The 27,592-nt window shown below is 38.0% G+C and overlaps 1 protein-coding gene and 1 long non-coding RNA gene across 4 annotated transcripts in view; one reads left to right on the top strand and one right to left on the bottom strand.

The window, feature by feature from the left end:
• Positions 1–994: 994 nt before the first annotated feature.
• LOC112541734 (uncharacterized) lies at positions 995–21,173 on the bottom strand. 2 transcript variants are annotated; one of them, XR_003085696.2, is made up of 7 exons: positions 20,994–21,173; positions 13,274–13,338; positions 10,285–10,560; positions 8,264–8,825; positions 7,042–7,215; positions 2,147–2,433; positions 995–1,263 (listed from the first exon to the last, which is right to left on the bottom strand). It is a non-coding gene; the product is annotated as an uncharacterized LOC112541734 (long non-coding RNA). The 2 variants fall into 2 exon arrangements; XR_003085699.2 differs by having other exon boundaries at positions 8,264–8,456.
• Positions 20,449–27,592, top strand: part of IQGAP2 (IQ motif containing GTPase activating protein 2) — a 148,633-nt gene continuing 141,489 nt past the window's right edge. The window contains exon 1 of one of the 2 annotated variants that reach the window (XM_088130170.1): positions 20,449–20,943. In XM_088130170.1, the coding sequence (XP_087986296.1) occupies positions 20,901–20,943 (43 nt within the window). In that variant the 5' untranslated portion in view covers positions 20,449–20,900. The remainder of the gene's footprint in view (positions 20,944–27,592) is intronic. The other variant, XM_088130169.1, reaches the window with a different exon arrangement.

Raw genomic sequence — 27,592 nt, 5'->3', positions numbered from 1 at the left:
GAATTAAATGCATGAGGTAAAAAGAAAAGGAAACATAGCTAAAACTAATTTACATCAATGTCATTCACTGTACCTTTCTATCCTTGCAAATCATTCTTTCTTCTACCACATCCATACACTGCTTCATACATTGCCTTGTGTTTTAAACTTCCCAGATGTCTTTGAAGATTTCATCATCTCCATCCAACCATGACTTTCTTGGTCTTCCCCTTCTTGGCCTATTTATTATTGTTGTTATTGCTATCATTATTATTTAAATTTATTGGCCGCCCAACTCCAGTGGACTTTGGGCAATGTAAAAACTAGAAAAAAACCCCATAAAAACAGTTAAAAACATTAAACAGACATCACAGACAGAAATGATCTAATAAATCACAAAATCAACAAAACGGGCTATTAAATAATAAACATTCATTCTTCCAAACTCTCACTTCCATGAAAAACAGTGGGCAGAAGCACACTTGTACACAGTCATTTTTGCTTCTTTTGACAAACGTTCCTCACAAAAGACTATATACTACCTAGTACTTTTCTACTAGCATTTCCACATGTTAACATTTCTTCATCTGTTCCCCTACCTTTAATAAGCAGTCTATCAGAAGTACATATCTTCATCTACTTGCTCTAGTGTTTTATGTATAACTTGCAATTGTTCACTCCATTTTCCCTGTCAATCACAACTACCTTGGTCTTTGATACGTTGTCAGACCCATACTCCTCATTGCATCATAAAATCTATCTAAACTTTGCTGTAAATTATTTTGAGTTCTTAGCTGACAGCATACTGAAATATAAATAAAACTTAATGTCATAAGCATTTCTTATACATTTGTTCATAATTACATTAAACTATCAAAGGGAAACCCCATATTGTCTTACTCTTAATTCAATATTGAACCATTTGCTAAGCATTTCATTCTCATACATGCTTTACTTCCATATAGCTCTTACCACATTTTGCAACCAATCTTCAACTCCATATTAACTTGAAACATTTCATAATCCAAGTTTGTTTATTTTAAATATACTTTCTCTAAATCAACAAATGTACCATGCACTTTTTCTCATTCATACAGTGTTTTGCTGAACAGCAAAAATTTGAATGCCACACCAGTCCAACGTAAAGCAGATTGTTCTTCCAAACTTTGATGATTGCTATTTCCTATACCCTTTCAATCAGAATTCTGCCAAATGCTTTCCAGGAACGTCTATCAAATTAATCTTACAGTTGCTTTTGCATCCAATTTTGGTGTCTTTTCTGTTCTGTAGGGAAACATTAATGGTATTATTCCAGTTATCAGACACATGCAGTTCACACTCATGTTAAACATGTTCTGTGCTTTTAATTTTGACTACATTTTTTGCAACTATTTCTGTGCATATACTATATCTTTCATTCTCTTTTTTTACAGCAATCATTCTCTTATACTGTATGAGTTTTTTCCCCTCATCCACAGCCTCTTTCATCCCATTATTCAAAAGAGGAGTCTGTACATCCACACACTTCTGTGGCCCAACAATTTTTTTGCTCCATTCCAGGAAGTTTTCTTCTCTCACATCTGCTTTCCATTCATTTTCTTGGAAGATTAATCTATTTGATATATTTTTTCATACATACTTTCACTTCTTACAGTCATTTGGCTTCACTCTCATTTTTTCACTTCTTTTCTTCCATGTCCATTTCCCCTGCAAATCCATTCTTAAGACTTGTCTGTTTCACATTCAGACCACCTCATCATCCTTGTATCCTTCACTAATTCTTTCAGGGTTCCACATATACCTTCAAATTAATCAAGCTTTCAATTTATATTCATTCCTTTGCCATGCGTACCCATGAATAGGCTTACACTTAGGCCATGTACCTGAAACTGACATATGTCTTTTCTAAGCAAATACTCACCAGTCACCATTCTAACTCATTCTTTGATCTCAGAATGGCCAAGTCACTTTTTTGTACTTTTTCATCTTATTCCTTCATATTTATACAGGATTTCATTCATTCAGAATGTTGTACAATTTCCCCAAAACTGATCTGTTTCATCCATTACTACAATCCACTGGAGCATTACACGCAACTATCACCAACTAATGGATTCCTTATTTACATATGCAGCATGATCCAGAATTCAGCAACCCATGTACTTACTGGCATTGGGAACATACTCTGTAGGTCTTGCATTGGTTGTAGTTTCTGAATATTCTTCAAGGGCAACCCCATGTAAAATGTCTTGCAGGAATCCAATTTGATGGTGATAAGGGCATGAATCACTAGTTATCTCCCTCTGCATCAGAGAGGGTTGCAGTTGGTACACCAGCTGAAGTCTGGTGAGATGCAGAATTGGTAGAGCACCCAAAGCTTAGTAAGATACAGAAGCAGTAGACTGGTTTACCAAGCTTGTAACTTAGCTGTATCTGTGCCACATGCAACATTTCCTGATAATGTAAGGACAGGACAGGTCAGTTCTGGCATCTTTGGCTAATAATCCACTAGTGAATCAAAGCCCATTTTTACCACAAACAAGTTCACGCTATTCTGTGCAAGCCAGAATTGCTTATCTAGAGACTACCTTGCAAGCCAATACAAATAGTCCTTGCTTAATGACCACAATTGGGACCAGCAACTCGCTAAGCAACACGGTCGTAAAGTGAAATATGTGACCACACCCAATTTATGACAACAGTTCCGGATGCGTTCGTGAAGTGAATCACCCATAGTCATTAAGCATGACGTGACATGACCACAACTTGTAACTTCCTGCTGGCTTCCCCACTGACTTTGCTTGTTAGAAGCTGGCTGTAAAGGTTGGAAATGATGATCGTATGACCACAGGGATCCTGCAACAGCCATAAGTTTGAGGAGCAGTCATAAATCTATTTTCAGTGCCGTTGAAAGTTTGAACGGTTGCTGAATGAGGCAGTCATTAACCAAGGACTACCGGTATACTGTTGCTCTCACCCCACTAACTAGGTGGTGTTTCCAGTGTACTGACAGACTGAGGTTGTGTCTCAGCCAACTGCCAAAAATGTAAGGCCAAGTCATTTGTATACTTGTGAAAGGGCATGTTCTATGTAGGATGATGATGTACAGTATCAGTCTATAAAGTGATGACTGTATTTAGTATCTGCCAAAATATTAATTCATGTAATAAAAGCAAATATATTTAATGCATAACAGATTGAAAAACAAACTCCATTATATTCAAATAAAGAACTGTTCTCTGCAGTGAGGATCTACTGATCGTATTATCATATGGTTGGCATATATTAGTTACCAAAAAAAAAGATAATGAATGTAATTTTGTTTTGAAAACTACACAGTGTTTTAAATATTTGATTGAGCAGACAAAATCAGGTTAGAAACTTTCATAGAACTGAGGTTGTTTTAAACATAACATGTTGATAATACATCAGACAATACTGGCTTGGAAGTGAAATTAAAATTGATTGTAGATCATCCTGTATGGCAATTGCAGAAACATTTTTTCTGCAGGTAGTTGTAGTGTATGGACAGCGATAGATTAGTTGCCAATATTATTGCCACATGTGATAAATAGTGACCTATATGTGCTTTTTATTGTTTCTCATATCATGTTGCTTCTACATAAGAAAAAAATCATTTTTAATCTTACATACCAAACATACAGGAGGCCAAAAGTTCGTAGAAGATTAATATAAATTGCAAATGGGAGAATATTTTTTAAAAGCCTTTGCTGTTTTATTTATGTATTTATTTCCCCAACTAATTAGGATAGTAATTTATACTGATGCAGATTATATGGTATATGAGACAATTAAGTCTCACACTTGCTTTGCCCATTTAATTAGCATTTGATATTGTTGCATGTTATCAGAACAGCTCAGGTGGTGACAATTGTTCCTAGCCTGACATATTGATGTAATTTTACTTTCTGCCTGACCCAGCTTCTTCAAATATATCAATGATATGATTTCACTAGTTCTGTACCTTTTGGGTTTTTGCTTCTGTGGTGCTCCAGAATAAGAGGCTTTGCTTGTGGTCAGAGGATTACGTAACTAACTAATCCAGAAGATATGTTTATATATATCGATGACCTGTTCTTAACTGGCATTTGAAGAGCTTCTAGCAATTGGTGCTGTAAACCATACCTTGAATCAGTGTTTCTCAACCTTGGCAGCTTTAAGATGCTGGCTGGGGAATTCTGGGAGTTGAAGTCCACGCATCTTAAAGCTGTTATGGTTGAGAAACACTGCCTTGAATGGTGTTTATATCAAGGGATAGACTTGGAGATAATATCTACTTAGAAACCAGTAGATATGCACAGCAGTAAATAACAAGTCAATACAGCTGTAGTTTAATAGACTTGTATTACAATGAGCAAGTGTAGGCCATAAGCAATAGGTCATTTAACATTCCAAGGTTAAACAATACACTTACGAATCAGTCCAATGTACCAGCAGTTAAACAGTAATTCTTCTCCAATCATCCCCCAACAACATTGCCCATGGAGCAGCCTACTATTATATTCAGGCTAGCCAATCTTCGCCGTCCTGGCTACATTCTGTTCCACCCTTCACCTGAGATGTGTACTACTCCAGTGACACACTCCTTAAAGGAACCTTATTATAATTATCTTAACAGTTTACTCTGTCTCTTTAACATGTCAGTTTCTCCAAATAACATGGGAGGCCTATAGTGGGATGGTTATTTTCAATTTAGAACAGAAATAGATAATATGGGTTCCCAGATGTTGGTGAACCCACTATCCCTAACCAGCATGGTTAATGTTGATTACAATTCAATGGAGGAGTACACATCACCATCCCCGCCTCAGGGAATCAATACAGAAAAAGTAAATTACAGTGGGGGAAAAAAGTATTTAGTTAGCCACCAATTGTGCAAGTTCTCCCACTTAAAAAGATGAGAGAGGCCTGTAATTTTCATCATAGGTATACCTCAACTATGAGAGACAAAATGAGAAAAAAAAATCCAGAAAATCACATTGTCTGATTTTTAAATAATTTATTTGCAAATCATGGTGGAAAATAAGTATTTGGTCACCTACAAACAAGCAAGATGTCTGGCTCTCACAGACCAGTAACTACTTCTTTAAGAGGCTCCTCTGTCCTCCACTCGTTACCTGTAGTAATGGCACCTGTTTGACCTTGTTATCAGTATAAAAGACACCTGTCCACAACCTCAAACAGTCACACTCCAAACTCCACTATGGCCAAGACCAAAGAGCTGTTGAAGGACACCAGAAACAAAATTGTAGACCTGCACCAGGTTGGGAAGACTGAATCTGCAATAGGCAAGCAGCTTGGTGTGAAGAAATCAACTGTGGGAGCAATAATTAGAAAATGGAAGACATACAAGACCACTGATAATCTCCCTTGATCTGGGGCTCCATGCAAGATCTCACCCCATGGGGTCAAAATGATCACAAGAATGGTGAGCAAAAATCCCAGAACCACATGGGGGGGGCCTAGTGAATGACCTGCAGAGAGCTGGGACCAAAGTAACAAAGGCTACCATCAGTAACACACTATGCCACCAGGGACTCAAATCCTGCAGTGCCAGATGTGTCCCCTGCTTAAGCCAGTACATGTCTGGGCCCGTCTGAAGTTTGCTAGAGAGCATTTGGATGATGCAGAAGAGGACTGGGAGAATGTCATATGGTCAGATGAAACCAAAGTAGAATGTTTTGGTCTAAACTCAACTCATCGTGTTTGGAGGAGAGAGAATGCTGAGTTGCATCCAAAGAACACCATACCTACTGTGAAGCATGGGGGTGGAAACATCATGCTTTGGGGCTGTTTTTCTGCAAAGGGACCAGGATGACTGATCCGTGTAAAGGAAAGAATGAATGGGGCCATGTATCGTGAGATTTTGAGTGAACACTTCCTTCCATCAGCAAGGGCATTGAAGATGAAACGTGGCTGGGTCTTTCAGCATGACAATGATCCCGAACACACCACCTGGCCAACGAAAGAGTGGCTTCGTAAGAAGCATTTCAAGGTCCTGGAGTGGCCTAGCCAGTCTCCAGATCTCAACCCCATGGAAAACCTTTGGAGGGAGGTGAAAGTCCGTGTTGCCCAGCGACAGCCCCAAAACATCACTGCTCTAGAGGAGATCTGCGTGGAGGAATGGGCCAAAATACCAGCAACAGTGTGTGAAAACCTTGTGAAGACTTACAGAAAACGTTTGACCTCTGTCATTGCCAACAAACGATATATAACAAAGTATTGAGATGAACTTTTGATATTGACCAAATACTTATTTTCCACCATGATTTGCAAATAAATTCTTTAAAAATCAGACAGTGTGATTTTCTGGATTTCCCCCCCATTTTGTCTCTCATAGTTGAGGTATACCTATGATGAAAATTACAGGCCTCTCTCATCTTTTTAAGTGGGAGAACTTGCACAATTGGTGGCTGACTAAATACTTTTTTGCCCTACTGTAGTTCAAGCTGTTCATGGAATAAATACCTCTTTCTTCATACATAGTTCAATCACTTTCTATAAACTTCCCTTGCAAAAACCTGCTATGGGTTTGCAGAACTATTGTTAGCAAACATTTCTTTGCTTGATAGCCAGATCATTCATCTACTATCCCCACCTCTCATCTAGAAGTTACTGATTCTAATCAAAATTTCAGATTAGCTAATTCTTGGCCTTGCTTTAAATGCCTTGCTTTAAATGCCTATCTATTGCACAAGAAGTTCAGTTTTTGGACATGAATTTGACATTGGTGGGAGGGAATTTGGAATGCTAATTGGATTTCCCGTCTGCCCAGTTCAGCCTCTTTGAGAGATGTTCAGCTTCTAGCATAATTCTCCAGGCAATGGCCTGAGAATAAGAAATTCCTTTTTCCCCATAGAACCTAACTTCCTATCAGACTGTATAATAAAAATGGAATTGCATTGTAATAAGAGGTGTGTAAGTATGGAACACCTACACTCAATTATAAGTGAGTTATAATACATTAGATTCAAAGAGATGGCAACATTACCTGAAGCCTCATAACTTATGTATATATATGCATTTTGCAATTTTTCTTACCTTACAAAAATGATGGGCATGTTCTGATGTAAACGTGAGAATAGAAGGGCAGGAAATTGTTTCAGATGATGGATTTGAACAGATGAGCATTTTCTTCTCTTTGCTTAGTAATATTTATACTTGCTTTTAAAAAATGACTAAATTATGCTGGCTACTTTTCATTCCAGGACTGGTCTGAAAACAATGGATCAAAGAATATTTGGTTTTAATTAGAATTATTTTTAAGATAAATGTTTTGGATTACATTTTTTTAAAAAAAAAATATAGACTTGACTTCTGGACCAGGACTTGAATTCTTCTTAATGCTGAATCCAAATATACAATGTACCATTTTCATGTCCAGAAAGCCCTATATCAAAATGGCTCTCTGCTTTGTCACCCTTCTGCTGGAAATCAATAGAAATGGAAAGCTGGCTAAAGAAAACATAATTAACTCAATCCGTTGTGCACTTTCTCTCCAGTGCTTCTTGTACTCCTTCTTTCTGGTTGGAACAATAACTACCGAAAAAGGGACCTGCCAGTTGGCTCTGTAAGGCACTTTCCATCTATTCCCTCTCTGCAATGATGTCATCAATGGAATTTATTAAAAAATGTGCACTATATGCAGAAGAATCCCTATTCCTTCACTTTCAGGCTTCATTCAAAGTGAAACAGGGCTCCTCCAAATCATCCCCCAAACTGATTTATCTCCTCCCAAAACTTCCAGAGAGATTAAGAGACTCACAATGATAAATACAGTACTCTCAGGACAGGTAGAAGTAAAGGGAGGAGAAGTATTACCACTGACAGCTCTAATTTCCTAATAGGAATAACTTTACCAAATCTCTCCCTTCTAGTTCTAGTCAAAGGAGGGTTATATCAGAAACCGTATTTTCACTCCATTTTTGTGATAACATGACAACCATTTCAATGCAGAATATTGTGATTCTCTCTCTCTCTCTCTCTCTCACACACACACACACACACAGACACACACACACACCTTGCAGAAAACATGAAATGGTTATTTGCCTCAGGCAGGTCTATTTCTACATCTCTCTACTTCATATCTTCTACCCTCCACTCCCCATCAGCCCAACTGGCCTTCAGCCATCCAGTTCTAAAGGGCACAAGATTGAGAAAGCTGAATAGATCGGCTCCACCGCATTGCATAATAATAGTAACTCCCTGTGGAAGTAGCTGTGCCAGTTTTTCATTGCAGAAGAAAGAATTATAGCAATACCTCATTGTGGAGTATAGAATTTGGAAGTAGGAGCAATAGGAAGGCATGAACAGAAAAATACATGTTGAGGATTGAGCTGTTTCTCTTCAAGACAATACTAGTCAGTATTGGTTTCAAAATTTCCTTTAACATAATTGAAGATGTGGAAGAAGTTGTTCAGAAGTGTAGTCTGCAGTGTGATCACCAGGTGGAGCTGGAAAGAGACATACCTGATTCATCTGAAGAAATTAGCTGCCAGACTAAAATATTAAGTTCTGCATGATCACTGGTAATATTGCCCAACAACATCTGCCAGTTGTTACATGTGTGATATCAAAATATTACTTCAACAATCTTTCTGGCCAATTTAAGCTTTCATGGCAGCAGGAAAAAATTCCTATATTGCTTGGTTTGCACTATATGCATGACCTTGGATAATCAAATCATGGTTTCCTCAAGTCCGTTTTCTGGGTTTGCATAATGTACTGAAACACATGGGCTAGGTTTGCAGTTGCCTATTTGCAGTTGTGTGTTCAGTGAGCGCCTTCTATATCCCAAAACAAATCCTTGTCAGTGAGGATATCTGCAACAAAGAAATAGAATATATTTACCTCCCCAACTGGAACCTTTGGGACCGGATTTCCTTGACTGTGAATTAAGATAACTATTATGGATGGAAATCATGGGGGATGTCATTCTGCAGGATGCCCGATTTGGAAAGGGTGGTCCTTACAGGCAGTCAATGTGACCTCTCTTCACCAAGAGAGAAGCTCTTGTGCTATCCAGCCACCATTCATCCCATAGGGAGAAGGTGTATGGGACTTGTGAATTCTTTGGATGAACTGCTTTACCCATCACCCCAGCTCTACTGTCTTACTCCTGAGGCTTCTTGAAATATGACAAGAGATGACCTGATCATGTCCAGCATCCTCGCTCATTTCCTCCAGGTCATCCTATAAGCATTGAATGAATAGAGAATATGGAATGATGGAAGCCACATGAATAGTGGCTTCTACCCTGTCATAGGCACTTTACAATGGATAGGAAAAACTCAGAGTCATCCAAACTCTTTGGCTGGTTTTAAGCACTAGAACAGAATTTAGTAAACCTTTCCCCCCCCCAGTAACTCTTCAGGGGATTGCCTCTTTCTTACTCCATATGCAGTTGTAAGCAAATAAGAATAAGTGGCTGATCTCATCCCCAGGATTGCCTGATTCATTCATTTTTTGGAGCTTCCTATTCTCAGTATATTCAGTATGCATGATTAGTGACTTATTTAAATAATGTGTAATTCAGTCATGAGGCTTACTTGGCAGGATTTCTACATGATCCATGGAACTTTCTAAAATAAAATGGTTGTTTAGGGGAAACCAATACAATGAGTTCACATATCACACAAAGCTATAATGTGGCTTATACAATTTTGGCTTTATATGATGTGTGAATAGCTGTTGTGCTTTGCAGACCATTGCTTATGGCTTTACAGCATGGGTGAATAGGCAACTATGGCTTAATTGGCCCAGCCATAGTTAAAATAAACCATGTTCTCAGATAGTAAGATTGTCTTATCCATCTATTTATCAATGATAAACGCGTATACTCATAGATACCCATCACACTATTCCCTTTGGGATAAACAATATTATAAAAGTACATTCAAAAAGTAAGAAATAGAAACCAGAAGAAATTAAAGGCACAAGATGAAAAAATTAAGTATAACTAAACCTAGTTTATGCCAGCATCGTTTATTGTATCTCTCCTTACTTTTCTATTCTTACAAATCATTCTGGTACTTCTTTTTGAGAATCTCATCAACTTCATCCAACCACAACTTCCTTGGTGTTCATTCACAGTTTCTTCATGTTCTTTATGATTCAAATTTCATTCATTCTCTATATAACTAATGCATTTGACCATCAGTAAAATGTTATACTATTTTTATTCTATTTATTTTGTAAGATAGATTAAATTCCACACTTTTTATAAGGTGATGAAGCAATCTTTTGATCCTCATATATTGTACATACTGTATAAACACATACCTCTACATACACGTTCTCACAAAAATCTTCTCTTTGCAGTTATCTTAATGCAGCTGAACTGTTGGAGGCAGAAGCTGAATTATTGCTGCAGCATCCTTTGCCTTCATGTGGTCCTGTAAATGAAGTTTGTCTGTACACACTTCCTGAGATGAGCCTTGGTGCCACTTTAGACAGGTATCACAGCTTTTTGAAAGCTTTTTGGGGTCTGACATGTTATTGGATCTTGCACAATCCTATTTTCTGGAGCTGCTTTGTTAACTAACTGGGACAGTCAGGCTGGAGTGCAACACAGAGAAAATCCTAGTCAGGCAGGGACTTATGGTAAGCATGATAAAAAGCAATATTCTTTAAAAACTAACTCAGAATCAAACATATATTAATCCAGTGCTGTTCGATATTCACACAGATCAAGATTGATTTTTTGTAGCAATTGATTCATAGAAATGGGAAAATATGCTGTAATGGAGGAAAAGATGCTGTACCTGAGCTGCAGCATATAAGTCAGACTTCTAGACATTTATCCACCATTGCCTCTAGGATCTCAGAAAGAGAACTGAATCTAGGACCTTTGGCACTGTAAACCATTTGCTCTACTATTCGTTTAAAAACAGACTAAGAGTCTAAGGGCTGATTTAAGCAAGAACATTGGAAATTGGTTTATATTGAGTTGGATTGTTGGTGCATCTGTGTTGACTAATTGAGGCATTCTGGTTTGAAATGAGATTATTTTGAGCTGTATCTGGAGACACCCTAGCCCAGTCCTGGAATTTTCTGTATCTAGCACAGGTGCACTGAACTAGGGCATCTCCCCCAAACACTGAGGATTCTAGCAAACCACACAAATGCTGAACGTTATGCAACATTAAAAACATAACCATGGAGGATTCTTAATGCATTGCTTCCTTTTCATAGCCAGAAACTGAACATCTGAAACTCCAAGAAACCCTTTGAACACTCAAGGAGGGACACTCTAGACTAGAAATTTCTGAGCCTTATTAACTTTTCTAACCAACCACGTGCATTTGATTAGGAAAAAAAACAGTCATCCTTTCTACTGCAATTCTGCTGCAACCCATGCCAAGCTAGTATTACATGCCTTGCTGGAGAAAACTAGAGGGGTTTACCCAACCTTCCCTGGAGGCACATTATTTTTTTACTGAATTTTTAGGCTGCCTGACTCCAAAGAGATTCTGGCAACTTCACAACTTAAAAGAACAATAATAAACGTAAAAACCCCATATCCAAGGGACACCATAATCCCCAGCCACCCAAATTTCTAAAGATTGTTTAAAGGCAGCTAAGATGAAGCCTGTACAAATTTCTGGGGTGACGTCATTCCAAAGGACAACTGCTGTGATGGAGAAGGCCCATTTCCTGAGTCATGGTAGGTGGTATTGCTTAATCGACAATACCCAGAGCAAGCCAATTGTTAGAACACACAAGACAAGCTGGCACTACAGGACAGAGGAACCCCCTCAAATAGCTATTATCCTAATCTTCCTTCCCATTACATTTACAAGATTAATCAACCACCTCTTAAAATTATAACATTGGATGATTAAAAGGGGGATGAGGAGGAATAATTCTCCAACACCAATGCTCAACCATACTTCTCACATATTATATTGAAATATACACCTCAATTTGATATGTGTTTGGAGTTTTTAAAATTAATTTTTGAAAGAGAATATCTAAGGATTAGCAAAACTAGGTGAAAGAAATACTGGTCATTGGGGTTTGGACAGGGTATGCTACTTTCCTTACTACATCATTATTACAGTCATGTTTTTTGGAGAAGGTTGGACTTTCTATCCACTGAAATGCGTTTCAGGAATGCCCTCAGCTATCTTCATCCACCAAGTTCATATGGTGCTATGCAGAAAAATTCTCTTGTATTTAAAAAAACCATTTTAATTCATTTTGATTACATTTCTTTAATTATTTTCAGAAGAGAAGAGAACTCTGATGAAATTCTCACAGGTGGGATGTGATGTTCTTATAGGAACAGAATAATTAGGTAAATGAGTGAGAGTGAATGTTCTCTCTTTGTGTTAGTCCTCCCTTCTTTTGTCCTCCATCTTTCCTCATCTCTATTCATTCTCAAGGAAAACATCATGTGGCTTTTCACAAGTGTAGTACTGTCACCTTTATGGAAGAGTCCTGCTATTGAGAAATTATTGGAACATTTCTCTTTTCCTGGGAGAAATTGGCCACACATTCTCTGCAAAAAAAGGATGGAGAATTTGAGAAGGCTGAGTGGGCTCAGCTCTAGAATTCTTCTTTCCCTTTTTTACTCTTGCTTCTCACTCTTTGGCAGAGCAGGTGCCCTGAGAAAAACAGGTATCTTTTCTCACAGTCTGAATGTATAATATTTAGAAGAATTTTTCTCTAGTATTGCTAGGATCATCAAAATCAATGCCAATGATTGATGAAGTAGCATTTCATCAATGCTTTTATGAAAATTAAGAGCTCCCAAGCTTGTCTGTTGAGAAGGGCCTGCTGACAACATTTTAGGGAAAAATTAGCACAGGAACCCAGTGGCATATTGTGAAAATCACGGGCCACAGGTTCAGGGTCTTGTTAGTCTATTTAATAATGTGGTCCTTGTAAAAAGCATAACTGTTTCTATAATCAAAGAAGAAAATAATAATAAAATGCAATCCAAGTACTCCACTTCTTGTCTACCCCACAGCTTCTCCTAGATTATTAGAACATAGTTAGTTCAGCACTTCTTGAAAGCATGATTTTATTTGTCTCTCCATTGGCCAAGGGAGATTCTCTTTCCCTACCCCATCTTTTCTCATTTATTGCTGGGATGGGTAACCCCACCTTTTTTGATGCTCCCCAGAATTCTCCCCAAGACAGTGCCACCAAAATCCAGCAGCAAACCTCCAAGTGTGCAATTTTTCACACTTTAAAAACAAATAGTGAAATGTATCAGGACTCCAATAGGCTTAACTCATATGTGTTACAAGAGAAAAAAACATACCTTGCAATTGAAAAACAAGGCTGAACACTCCACTCCCTGTCTCTCAAGTGATACTTTCACACTGCCTGCAGTTCTCAGAAAAGTACAATAAAATAAAATATTAGTGTTTTTAAAGAAGAGCACAGTTCTTGACTACAAAAGGATTTGCTGTCTCAGGTTTAATGCATGCTTCCTTTCCTTCTGTTCCTGTTAGAATCTTGACCAGGCTGTTCCCTTCACTGGGGAGTGGGAATAGATGTTTGTCAATTTTCTTTTCTATCTGTTGGCGGTACTGCAAAGGAAGTGTGGCATTGGCAAAACTGTCCCTAGAGTATCTCCCTCTTTTGCTTCCCCCTTTTCACCTTAAATAGCAGAATCTTAAATAACAGAATCACCATGAATGGTGTCACTCACTCTTGGGGAGAGATGGAATGGAATAGATATACATTTAGTATGCTCAAAGAATTAGGATTTTGCAAATTTCAGTATGGACTGATTTTAACCATTCTGCTCTAACATAGTGTTCATAACTTAATTCACTGACTTAATTCATTTCTTCACCTTCATGATGAAATTTCCTGCTTATTAAGAATGGATGAAATGGAGAAGACACCGCTGAAACTTTTATTAAGCAAAATACATTTTTTTTATTCCCTGTGGCCTCCTACACATGGGCTGAATGAATTTTCCCTGATCATAAAGTGACTCAAGAAGATCTCAGGGGCAGCCTGAATTCAAAAGTATAGGGCAGCCATTTTTCCAGCATGTTTTTGCTCTTAGACCTACAAGTGCATTTAGTTGACTCTATGCTGTGGCTTGATAAAGAATCCAGATGGCTCAAAAATCTCCATATTTTCACCCAAAGTTTCTGCTACTTTTTCCCTTACACACTGGGTCTGTTTCACTCCAGGTTTTATTGTCCCCTGCACCAAAGAATAGAAACACTTTTTTTTTTTTTTTTTTTGCAATACTTACATATGTCCAGCTAACAAAGTCCTAATATACTCATAATCCATATGTCCTACTTGTAACATGTAAGCAATTCTACAGTCTCACACATTGTGCTGCCTAGTTTACTAGGATTACCAGATTTATTTATTTTTATTTATATACCAAATTTGTCACTGCCCATCTCGTTGAAAGTGACTCTGGCAGTTTACAAAGGAGATAAAATCAATTAAAATACAGTATAAAACAACCTTAAAAATAATAAATTCCAAGAATGATGGAATTGGTGAATAACTCAGGAGTAACATCAGGGCGCCAGCCACCCCCAGGATTAAAATTAAATTCTATTTTGGTTTGCAAAAAGGTGGCAGCAAAGAGATACATAGAACTCTACCTCATAACTGCCATCTAGTGGCCATTCAGAAGATTGCAGTCCATATCTAATAGCCCTACTCCTTATAGCATAGCCTACTTGTAACCATTCACTGGTGGGGGTTACATATTGCCCTGTTCCATAATGTGTTTTATTTGGATTTATAAACCATTGTGTGTATAAACCATGATATAAGGCATGAAATAATGTGAACTGAAACATTAAACCAAGGATTATTAGAAACCATGGTTTGATGCTAGGTATAAATCAGGTCCAGCTTTCAGCCCCAGTTTTATTCCACAATAGGTTGGGAGCCAGAACTTATGAGGTCTTTGGTTTTGTTAATTGCCACTGAGTGCTTTTCCAGTATGTTTTTATTTGTATTAGTGATAACAGAATACATTAATTGGGATAGGAAAAGTTTGAAGGTTGTGAGGAGACAAAGTTAATAGATGGAAAATATAGAGGGAACACAGGGCTAAAGGCAGGTAGGCTTGTGGTGGTATTATCGCAAGATAATGCACCAGCTATGAAGTACAGAAGATAGTGGATAAATCTGGTAATTGAATGAATGTGAAATAGATTGAGGAACAGATTAGAAAGAGGCTTTAAATTAAATAGACAATTTGAATTTTACAAGAAGAACCTGTCTGATGATCTGATAGCTCTGGAATAGTTTACTGATTTTATTTCTGGTTTTATATATGCAAGAGGAGTTGTATTTGTTGTTTCAAATATTTATGTACCACTGACACCAACTTTAGTACTGTTCCAAAAGTTCAAAAAGGAAGGATTTAGTTAAAAGATCAAGCAAAGGGTGGGTTGGTGGAGGTCAAGCAGCAGCAGCTATGTCTAGTGATATCAGCATGTAAAACTGTGTAATATGTTGATTGGGTATGCGCCATAGAATTCCATGCTTGATTTATAAATGAATGTCTAAGAATATTAAGATTTCTTTCAAGCCAAACTTTTAAGACTGTCATAACACAACTATTTTTTCCTTTGGGTGTTTCTAAAGTTGAGTCAGATTATTTTACTCAAAATGTTTTCATAGCATATTTTAAAGCCAAATATCCATAAGGCAGCTTCCAAAATATAAAACAGGACAGATTTTGTTTATTTTTGGCTTAGTGTGATCAGTTGTTACTAACTAACTCTAAGTTATAACATAAAGTCATAATCCATGGTTTATCAATCCTTTCTGCCTAGTCCCCCTCTATAATGCATGGAAGCTATTTTCTTTTGTTATGTCATGCTTTAAGATACCAGATATCCCATTTGACAAGCATCCAATTATCTGGAATAAAAAGTTATTTGAATTGTACTTCAGACTGTAAGAAGATATTTCAATATTTTTTTGCTCGAGATTGTTGATTCATGTAAGAGGAGATAGAGAGCAAGATTCATTCTTAAACTCTCAGGCACTATTAATGTTCTAATGATTGAGAGCCAGTAGGGTGGAGGGTTTAAGAAGTTGGACAGGAATGGCGAGACCCAGGCTCCGGCTTTCTCTCAGCCACGGCAGCTCACTGGGTGACTTTGGGCCACTAACTCTCTCAGCTCAGCCTGGGCTGTTCTTGTGAAGAAAAAAATAATAGGAGGAGCAAATGCTGTGTAGCTGCCTTGAGCTCTTGAATGTGGTGTGTAAATCAAATTGGTTAATCAATCATTCTAAAGATTCTTTAGAATAAGAAGGGCAAATAGTAGCAAGGCCACCAGGTTGTTCAAATTCTTTGCCCATTAACCTGCCTCACAAGGGGATCAGGGAACAGAAGCAGAGCTCTCTCCTTCCTTGCACAGGCAGATTAATATACACTTCAATTAGAGCAATTTAATATAGCAATTTGAATGTGGGTGAGAAAATGTGAAATGAGTCACATGAAATAATGCCACCTTTCAATGCTCATGTCCATTTATTATATTCTGAAAAGCCTTTCTATTGAAGGTGCATCATAGAAATAGAGATCAGCCTTGTGGATGAAACCATCAAATTTCTAAACTTGATCTTCTCAAGAGGGGAAACCACACAAATAAATAAATAAATAAATAATAAAACTTACTATTTGACCAGCTATGATTTTAAATGAGGATTTTAAGTTGCTCTTCAGTTTATTTAATGAGTAAAAAGAAATTTCAGCATTATAGACATTGACTGATTTAATTACAGATCATGCTGAACTATGGCTTATTTAACTATAGTGCTTTGAACAAACCACTATCTACTCTAGTAAGTGTACCATAAACATGCCCCTTTAGCTATAAATAAATCGGAAAACACACACAGTAATTAGTCTGTATAAATATCTGTATAGCAAAAACAATCCAGTTCTCTACTTTTGAATCTTAGATTTAATCATGTTTGACAAAAACCATCTAAATATTATTTCTGATATCTGAAGGCCATCATTAAGTTAATCTTCCCATTGTGTCACAGGATAAAAGAGCCACTCCCAAGAAATAACTGTCTGATCCCTTTGCAAATAAATAATTTTTCAGTAACGAGTCACTGTTTCTATGCAGAAACATACTCATTTCATATAATTTGAAGACATTTATTTTAAAAGGTTAAAGAGATTTCTTAAATCCAAATGCACCTATTTTAGCACATGATTCACCAATAAAACAAGTATATTGTAACAGCAACAGTAACATTTATATAGTTATGTCAGCAACAAGCTTTTCTATTCAACTTTATCATTTGCTTCACTCTTATTTAAATTACTTAACAACTTGAACCAGGAGTAGCTTCTAAATGCAAAATCTCTGGCATCTTGGATTTTAGAATTCTGTTTAAATAATATGTGTTTTGGGTTGTATTTTTGTTTTCAAATATATTTTCAGTTCCTCTTTTGGTGTTTCATAATGTTTCTGACAAAATGAGAGGAAGTATGATCATTCTACTTTGAAAAGTTTCTTCAGTGGTAACGTACAAAAACTATGTGTAAAGATTTTTAAAAATACAGATGGAGAAGGGGCAGACATTACTTATATGCATGGATTTTAATAAATTAAAGCATGTATGTACAGGAAAATTCTTATGGAATTTTCCAGTAGGCTGGCAGTGGAAAGAAAGTCTGTTGGACTCAAAATTATATTGTAATTGTAAAAGTCTGTTGGACACTCCCATTATATTGTAATATTTGAAGCTTATTCAGACATTCTACCAAATGTGATTTTACATATTTGTTTATATTGACTTAAGAGGATCAGAACAAAGAACAAACTGCAGATCAAACTGTTGAAAAAATTTGGATTTCCACCCAAAGAATGTTAAGGACTGCAGCTTCCAGAATCCTCAAAGCAGCATAATGGCAGAGAATTCTAGGAATTACAGCCTCAACATATATGGAAGGAGCAAGACTGGCAAAAAACCCTACAATATTGAATAACCTTCTCCTCTACTGCGTGGAACACCTTCCATTGTAACAGAGAACTATACCATCAATTGTTGAGTTTATCATAGGTTCTATTCTTGTATGACTAATTTAGATACATCCATGCATGTAGCATGCATGCAACTAGTTCAACCCACAGCAGTGCAGATGGAAGTTCAAAAATCTTATCTGTCAAAATCATATGTGAATGGGCATGATTAAAGATCATCTTATGTTCTATGCTGTTCTGCAAGAAATATTTGATCTTTTACTGAAATCTGTCTGTTGTTGGGCTGCAAAAATATATATAACAATATATTGTCTTCAGATGTGTATTGCATTCAAAAGAAATTGGGTGTATGCTGAAATATTTCGAAAAGCTGTATTGAAGATCCTCCCTCCAAGCAGCAAACACCCAAACTGTGGTTTGTTTAAAGTTAAGATTATGGTTCCAGTCCAGACCACAGAAAGTAGTCATGGCTTGCTTATGTATGCTTTCAATGGTTATAGCTAATCACATGTATCTTGTGTTCAGATTTTAACTATGTTCTGGAGTCAATAGGCGCAGTCACACTATCAAGCACTTTGAATATATAAATCATGTGAATGTCATGCCTATTTTGTTTTGTTCTGTTTTGTTTTTTCTTGTTTCCAAATATATTTTTCTTATAATTCTATTCTTGGAGTGATGATTCAACTCCTCCCAGCTGAATACTTCTTGAGTAATCGTTTGCAAAAGTTATTGAAAGATTTACTTTGAGAAGGCAGATGTCAATAACTTTATTGAAATAGTGATAAAATATTCTGTTCAGATGATAGGCAAAGCTCATTTACCTGGTTAACAAGAATATGCGCACCTTGATCTTACCTCCCTAGATGACTCTTTCTAACAAGGTCTATGGCTAGTCTAAAGCTGCAAACCTGAAACAACCACCATTACTTCATGGTTCTGTTCAGTGTAACAATAAACTGGGCTGCTCCCTTGTGGTATAACATAATCTCAATTTATTTTGATTATTCATTATAATTCACTAGCTATTTAACACTAACAGAATGAAAAATTTTAAGGTTCTATGAGGGCCAAACCATGGCAATCAATAATGTACTCTTTATTTTACCTAATATTTTTGAAACATTGAATCAGCCAATTATGGTTTATTCTTTCATCTACACTTAAGAAATCAGAGATGATTAGCATGATGTGTGAGCTAAGTCATAGAGTCCAATGCCAAACAAGAAACAGAAAATAGTCTGGATTCTTTAGAACAGTGGGATCATGCTGAACAGCTGGATTTCCTAGCCTTTCAAATAGCTAATTGTCCGATACATCATTCTAACTATAGATCAATTGTTCCACATGCAGGACCATACATTCGTATTTTCTCAAAACTGAAAGCAGGTATTATTGTATCCATGGCTTAATTTCTAAAAGTAATTAATATAATAATTTAATTAATAATATAAAACCATGGCAGAAGGGTTTTGAAAACCATACCTTCTGGTTTCTAAATTACTTTCTGTTTTTGGACTATCACTTTGCAGTCTGCATCAAATACATCTACTCAAAAATAAGTAATGTTGACTTTTGTAGTATTTACTCCCAGGCACTGATTTGATATCTTCCAGATGTATTGGGTTTAATTTTCCATCATCCCTAAATACATGGTTAATGGTCAAGTAAGCAAGAGGTTATGGAAATTGGTATAACATATGGCCTGTGGGTGGGTGGATGAATGGATGGTGGACTAGAAGAGGTGACTATGCTTGACTTAGCTGAGAAAAGCAGAAGAAAGGGAAGACCACAGATGAGGTGGATGAATGTTATCAAATGTATCACTGGAACATTCTTGCAGAGCTGTGATTGTGATCAGAGGCATGTCAAGAATGGTGAGCATTTGTCTGTATTACCCCAACTCAATGGCACCGAATGCATTTGGAGGGCACCAGGTTGGAGCCTCACGTTTTCATTCGTGGGGATGAGCTCAAAAATGAAGGGTTATCTGTGCATGTTTAGGAACACTTACGTCATTCCTGAACTGCTATAGTGGATTTATACCTGCCACAATGCAAATTATGTGAACAAATGCTTCTTACGGGGGGGGGGCAGTGAATAATTTCAGATTATGAAAGGTGTCAACCGGTGAAACTGTTACCCGGAAAGGAGTTTTTCTCTGTACCCGAGCAACTGCCTGCAACAGAAATAGGATGAAACACCCTGATTATTTTGTTTCCTTGTGTCCCTATGTTATTCGGCATGCAAACCTTAGAAGCCACGCCGCCGAGCTGAGGCGAGGGAAGGGAAGTCAGAAAACCGAGAGCTCCCGAGATCTCCTGCGATCGCATATGCAGATTACGAGCGGAGGAGAGGAAGGGGCTCGACCATCCGCTCGCCTCGCCGTTGCGGGCAGCAGAGGTCGCTGTGGAGCAGCGTCAGCCGCCGCCCCCCTCCCCGATGAATAACGGGGCTGGGGAGAGAAAGAGTGAAGACGCCGAGCTGGGGGTGGAGGAAGAGTTCGCTTCGGGGGCTCCCCTCAGCAAAGAGCCGAGCGCGCGCGGGAGCCCGCTGCCGTTGCGCGGCCTGGGAAGGCGCAGCTCGCGAGGACAGGTAAAAGGGCGGGGGAGCGAGTCGAGCAGCGGGAGGCCGCGGGGGAGGCGCAGGAGCAGCCCCGAAGTTCTTCTGCGCGCGGCGGAGAGACGCGCGCGCCTCCGGCTCCGTCGGCAGGGAGTGCGAGAGCGGCTACTACGAGCAAGACCGCCTTGGGGCTGTTGCGGAAGAAGCCAGGAACAGGCAACTCCCCCTGCCGTGAGTGTGTTCGCGCATTTGGGAGAGCGGCAGCGGCCACAGGACGGTTAGAGATTGCGGCGGTGCTCCTCCGGGAAGGAGAATTACGGGGGCGGCGATTTCGCGAAGTTTGTTGCCGCTTGGACGCGACTCCCAGCTGCACCGAGGAGAATGCATTATGAGGAGCCGGCCTTGCAGAGACCCCGCTATGGCTGTAAGTACACTCGGGTTTTGTTGCCGCCAAAATGGAGCGCCCAGCCTCACCTCGTTTTCCCGTCCTCTTCTTTAACTCTGTCGTGGCTCGGGATACAGGCTTCCGAAGCGCTCAGGTGAGGGTGCACGCGGCCCCCCACCCCACGGAAGGACACGTGTGCGCGGGGAAGGGTGGAGACCCGGTGGGGCGCTGTTCCTGGTGGAAGGGACGACGGAAACACCTGTCGCTGCTTCTGCTTGAGTTACCTGAGTGTTTTGGAGGATGGGCTTTCTCTTCCTCCCCGCTGGCAGCTGCGAGGAGCAGGTCGAGGACTCGCCAGCAAACAACTTGCAAAGGTGTCGATGTTACTCTAATCCCGCAAGAGAGACCCAGAAAGGTTCCGCGTGTTTATTTTGAAAGGAAGTTCATACTTCGAAAAGGGATGTGAAAAGTCGTTCTCAACCAGATGTCTCCATTAGTTTTGAGAGGGACGTGCTGGCCGAGAGGAATAGTCCTGCCATACAGTTTTTATGTATGAGGTAGGGGTTCCTAAGCATTTAGAGGTAAATGCCATCTGCAATAAGTATTATGTAGATTTTGTGGGCCCTTACTTCAGAGAAGATTAACAGTTTAAGGAGTAAGGTCCAGTGAATTGAAGTTCAAGGAGGCTTATACCTAAGGTCCAAATACCCAAGTTAATATCCCCTTACAGATAAACAGTGTAAAATTTTAAAAAGGTCACTTACAGATCCTGTACAACATCCTGGTTTGCAGATGTTTTACAGTAAACACATCCATTTTTTTTAGCATGAACTTAAAAATACAGTAATTGAAATAATTTTTCAAAAGACCCTCTGAGTTCAGCAATCCTTGTTCTTCCTTTCAGAAATTCAGGCCTATATGAAGGAACTAGTTAGTTCTAACTAGTATTAGTTTCTCTGTTTGGAGGTGGAAACTTGCAGCTTTTCTTAAAAGGTTTTTTTTTTTTGGTTCCTTCTGATAATTTATGTGGTATTGCATTTTCTTCCTGAATAATTTTTTGATTTGGGATAAATGGAAATTAGGTGTTGAAGACCTTGAGGTTGCATTTTAGCTGGTTTTCAGAGTAACTTAGCTGAAATGAGTCATAACTTAATCACTTTGAGTCTTTAAAGACATGCCTATTGTTGTAGATATTTACCCAACTACACTTGCATGTGCTACTAAACTTGTGATACAGATAAGCAAGTACTGTGTACTTTGACCACTCCCATTACTTGTACTGTACTGTTCCATATGCCTTACCTCTCTTGGCAAGGTTTAAAAGGGCAGTTAAAATTCCAAGACACCAACATTATGATTCTAATTGCCAGGCCTGTGTAAGTCCTGGGTATCTGCATGAAATGGAAATTGGGTAATAAAGCCTATAGGAGGCTGGCTTGCCCTGTACACACATTCTGGATGAGCAGACTGTGTTGAAGGTGGGGTTCCTGAATGGGAAAGAAACCCTTTCTTCTGCCTCTTTGAAACGATAAGCTGTATCTTGTGAACTCTGCTCTGGTGTTTTGTATGATCTCTGTGAACTTGCTCCTTGTTATAAACTGGCTGAGTGTGGTTTGGGTAACTCTGGGAGAATGGTACATTGGTTTGGTGGCCCCTCTTCCTCCTTCAGTCCTATCTAATGCAGAGTTGTGCCACCATGTCCCACTGCTTATGTCCCCAAAAGGTCTAAAATTCCAGCTGAAGAATGTGCTCTTTTTCTGACAATCATTGCCTACACAAAGAGCAACCATGTGATTCTGTAGCAGTTCAGAGTCCTTCAGGCTGAGCAGGAAGTGGTTTGGAAAAAGATATACCTTTCTGAGGGTGATAGCAAAGCAAAGAAAACAGTTCTTGTTTGGCAAGGAATGGGAGCAGTTTCAAGAGTAGAATCTGGCTAATCCTTTGTTAAATTCAGATGTATTAGATAGTGTGAAGAGAATCACAAATGATTATCTCATGCAAAGAAGAATCCTGTATTGCAGTTATTAAAAACCAACCTATGAAGAGTTTACTCTTTAATGTTATATGCAGTGATATAACAAGTTATGGTCAAATAATTTTGTTCTTGCCAGTCCATCTGAATTTATACCTCATTTTCCTGTAATTTTTTATTCTTCCTCATAGTATAGGAAATATGTGCTTGATACAATCAGGTTATAGACATCTAGGCTAGGATCACACACTAAACTAAGCCGAAATCCAACAAATTACATTTTAGTTTAACTTGTGATATGAATTTAGTTGTGGTTTGTAATTCCAGCAGATTGAGCTTTATTCACTAAACCATAATTAGTTATCTTCATCTTCCTTGAAAGTAAGTCATATTGGATAAGAAATGGAGGCAGATGCTGTAATGGTAACAAACATAAATTAGGAGAATCTTTAATTCAGATTTCTATTACAATGAATATTTCATTTTATAGACCCCATTTAGCTGTGTTTGGATGCCATGGACCAAATTTCCCCTTGGGCTACCCCTACCCCACAAAATTATGAACAAATCAGTTGCATCTGAAGTAGTCTACATGATACAGTTAATTTTACATGGGTTTTACTTTCATTTTGCAACATCTGTATTATATCTTAATTTTTTGACACCTGTATTTATATCATTGCCCCAATTATGTCATTAATGTCATGCAGTGCCATACCTTTGTATTGGAGGTTTGGGACTAACTTTCAAATGGTTTGTTAAATGAGATTTCGCTGTATTTATTTTCTTACATTGCAGGCACATGTTATAATACTTAAGTGTTAAGTGAGTTTACACCTGACATTTTATCTAAAAAGTTAATAGATTAACAGAGGCTTAAGACCAAACATCTGAGTTGTTAAATGCTATATTCTCTCATTAGAATAGTATCAATTCAATTATTTTTCATACTTAGCTCTGATTTATATTATTTTCTAAGTTGCTTTTCTGTACCACTTGGGCTTGAGGCAGTTTAATTAACTACTTATGTTCTTTGAAATTGGTGTTAATAAATGAAGGAAAGTTATAGGATTGTTAGACTTATGTTCCACTGTGGGTGCCTAACCCTGTATTTAGTTCAGATGGTATCAAGTAACATCTCAGCTGGTATAATTATTGCTTTTAGTATTTACAGTTCCCAGGACATGTACTTATACAATTATAAGCATTTTTGAATTGTTTGAAACATGAAGTTAAATAAGTCAAGTCTCCTTCAAGTTGCACCCAGCTCCTGTTGATTTTGTAGACATACTCTTAGCAATAGTATGGAAGTAGTTTGCTACTGGAATTCTGGTCTACTCTACAGCCTTGATGTTTCCTGATAGTTTCTTATCCCTGAATGAATCAGGCCTGATCCTGCTTGCTTCTGGGCTCAGACAATGTTGGGTAAGGGCTGCCACCTGCTGAGACATGAAGTCAAATAATGAGAGCTAAAAAAACAAGTAGGGTGACTGATCTATTTTGTGAATTTCATAAGAGCTTGCTTCATCATACTGAGTTACTGTTGAAGTGAGTATCTTTACTTAGACTGCATTTTAAGTGGACGTTTCAGTACATTTGACTGCTTGTAACTGGTTGCATGCATGAAGTTTTGGATCCAAAAGGGTAACATGAATTATATCCCATGCCACATGATCAGATTTCTGCTTGTAGAATGTACACAGACTTCCTGTGTAGAGGAATTGCAGAAATTATAAGTAAAATAGTTACAATTTTCATAGTGGATAAGTTAATTCTGGTATAATTTTAATGGTTTTAACGGGGGAATTATTAAATGGATGCCTCTTAAAAAAAACAAACCACTTTTGCTAAGTACAGTGGAACCTTGGTTTACGAACTTAATTCGTTCTGTGACTCTGGTCGCACCCCGAATTGGTCGCAACCCAAAGCAAATTTCCCCATAAGGTTCAATGTAATTACCGTTAATCCGTTCTGGCGTGGAGGGCAGGGAGGCGGCTTTTGCTTGGAGGGAGAGTCCCCCTCCCTACGACCACGTGTCAGGGGCGGAAAATGGCCACGGACCGCGTGTCAGGGGTGGAAAATGGCTGCGGACCACATGTCAGGGGCGGAAAATGGCCGCGGACCACGTGTCGGGTGGAAAAATGACCGCGGACCATGTGTCAGGGGCGGAAAAATGGCCGCGGACCATGTCACGGGAGGGAAAATGGCCGCGTATTCTGATTGTACCCCGAGGCGGAGTTCGCAAACCGAGGTAAATTTTTGCGGCTGGAGCTGGTCGTAATCCGAAAAGTTCGTTAACAGAGGCGTTCGTAACCCAAGGTACCACTGTATGTAAATTTTAGATGTATCTGTGACACTATTATGGGTTTCTGGAGCTAGTTTTCAGCTCCATATAAATACTGATTGCAGTAGTTTTGGCAGCTAGATTTAATACTTATTTTTACCCTTTTAATACATAGTTAATGAGTAAGTGCCCCACCAGGATGGCCAAATACTTGATTTTATTGAGAGAAAATCACTTAGGTATCACAATTAATTGTAAACTCATATCAAGCAAATAAATCATTATTTATTTTTTATTTATTTGTTACATTTATATGTAATTTACATTTAATTTAAAAAAGGTAAATTACATTTACATTACATTTACCTTTTCTCTGTGGAGCTCAGGGTGGCTATATTGGTATAATCTTTAGAAAGACCAGATTAAGGGCAACTTTTTTTTACAGCTGGAGCTTACACAATTGAAAAAAAAAAATCAGTTGCCAAGATTTGCAAAGGTATGACAATGACACGGGGCTGAATTTTTCTACCTTTTTCTACTTTTAAAAAAAGCAAAATAAACATGCTAAGCCTATTGGCAGCATAAAACATCTTTCTTCCTATTAAGTTAAAAAAAAAACCTTCAAAAAAGCATGCTACTGAATTTTGATGTGTAGCTCTAGAAGTTCAGAGATGTGATTTGAGTTCTGTAGCTGTAAAAAAAAGAAAAGTGGGGCTGAGGACCTATGTGCAAATTGCCCCTGCCTGAAACTAACCAGATGTTTCATATTGTGATCAGATTCTTACATTTTTCTTTCACCAGCTTGATGAAAAACTTGAAAATTGCTCCTTGTTTTTGACATTTTGGTCAGGTCATCACTGGAATTTTCTTGAGACTACATTTGTCTTGATGAAGAACTTGAAAATTCTCCTTATTTTTTGACATTTTGGTCATGTCATCACTGGAATTTTCTTGAGACTACATTTGTCTTGGAGACTGATAAATTTAGCTATATGGAAGATGATCCTGAAGTTGATGGATGATTTTCTGACTCTAAAGATGAGAATTTACTTTTTTGAAGGTTATATTTTCTTCAGCATGCTAATCTATACAGTTTGGCTTTTTAAATTCTTTCTACTTGGAATTCCATTTTACACGGTTACTAAACTTTTGTTTACTTATGCATTCTACTTCACTAAGGCTTTGTTTTTTTTTAACTATGTCTGGAGACAGATATGAAAATTTCAAATCAGCATTTATTCACAAGATGCATAAAGCAACAGGTCTCTTTCCCTGGCAGTTACCTAGGTACAGGTTGAAGTCAGCAAGAAACCTGTTGTGTAACCCAATCTAATTAAAGTTGGGCTCATTGAAATCAGTATCTGTATTTACATATTGTGCTAAGCAAGTTTCAGTGTGGAGTATGCATGCTTGTGGCTCTGCTGCAGCTAAGAAGTTTTAGTAGGGCTACTGTCTCTGAACTGCAGATATCATGAAATCCACTAGATGTGTTCTACATTTATTTCTTGTACCATATATTAGACCTGAATTAAAAAGAGTGAAATGTATAATACGTATTTTGACTTCAGATTAGAGTTACTAGTAACTATAGTTAGTAATGCTTAGTTTATTTTAGACAACAAAAAGTAACAGAATATTAAGACCTGAGGGCAAATATCAATATAGGTAGTCCTTGGTTAAGGACTACCCTGTTAGCAACCATTCAGAGTTATGACAGCACTGAAAAAGTAGTTTCACGACTGGTCCTCAAATTTACGATGGTCATGGTGTCCCTGTGGTCACATGATCATGATTTGTGACCTTCACAGCTGACTTTCAACAAGCAAAGTCAATGGAGAAGCTGGCAGTAAGTTGAAAGTCAGTCACATGTTGTGCTTAACAACTGTGGGTGATTTGCTTAATGATCACAGTAGAACTGATGTAAGTCTGGCATGGTCATGTGATGTTTCACTTAATGACCACATCATTTAGCAATGCAGTTGCCAATCCCAATTGTAGTCGGTGAGAACTACCTTGTAACAGTCTGGAACTATATTGTCTAATAGCAGTCTGAAGTCTTTCTTCTAGATATAAGCAGCTTTATGTCAGCATTTAAAATGTGTAAGTTGTTGACTGAATATGGAAAAGTAGAAGATTCCAGGAACGATTGCAATGCTTAAAAACCTGCAAGGGCTTAATCGCATATAGATAGCCTTTAAAAGTTAAGATTTCTAAAAGCTTGATTTACCTTTTTATTTCGGTCATAGACCAGCATATCTAATGTTTCTCAGTTTAATTATACAACAGAACTTGTTTCTGTATAACATAATTCTACTTCAAACAGATATTAGTACTTCTGTAATCAGTAGGATTGATGACTCTTGTATCTTGTTCTGCTTAGCCCATCTAGTTGTTCTCAAACATGAGGCATAGTTGATGAATGGTAATATATG

This window comes from Python bivittatus, unplaced genomic scaffold (genome assembly GCF_059951505.1).
Source record: "Python bivittatus isolate LINGU-HERP-01145 unplaced genomic scaffold, Pbiv_v1 ctg000850_np1212, whole genome shotgun sequence".
Taxonomy (NCBI): domain Eukaryota; kingdom Metazoa; phylum Chordata; class Lepidosauria; order Squamata; family Pythonidae; genus Python; species Python bivittatus.
The sequence above is the reverse complement of the archived record's forward strand: the minus strand, read 5'-3'. Positions and strand labels throughout refer to the sequence as shown.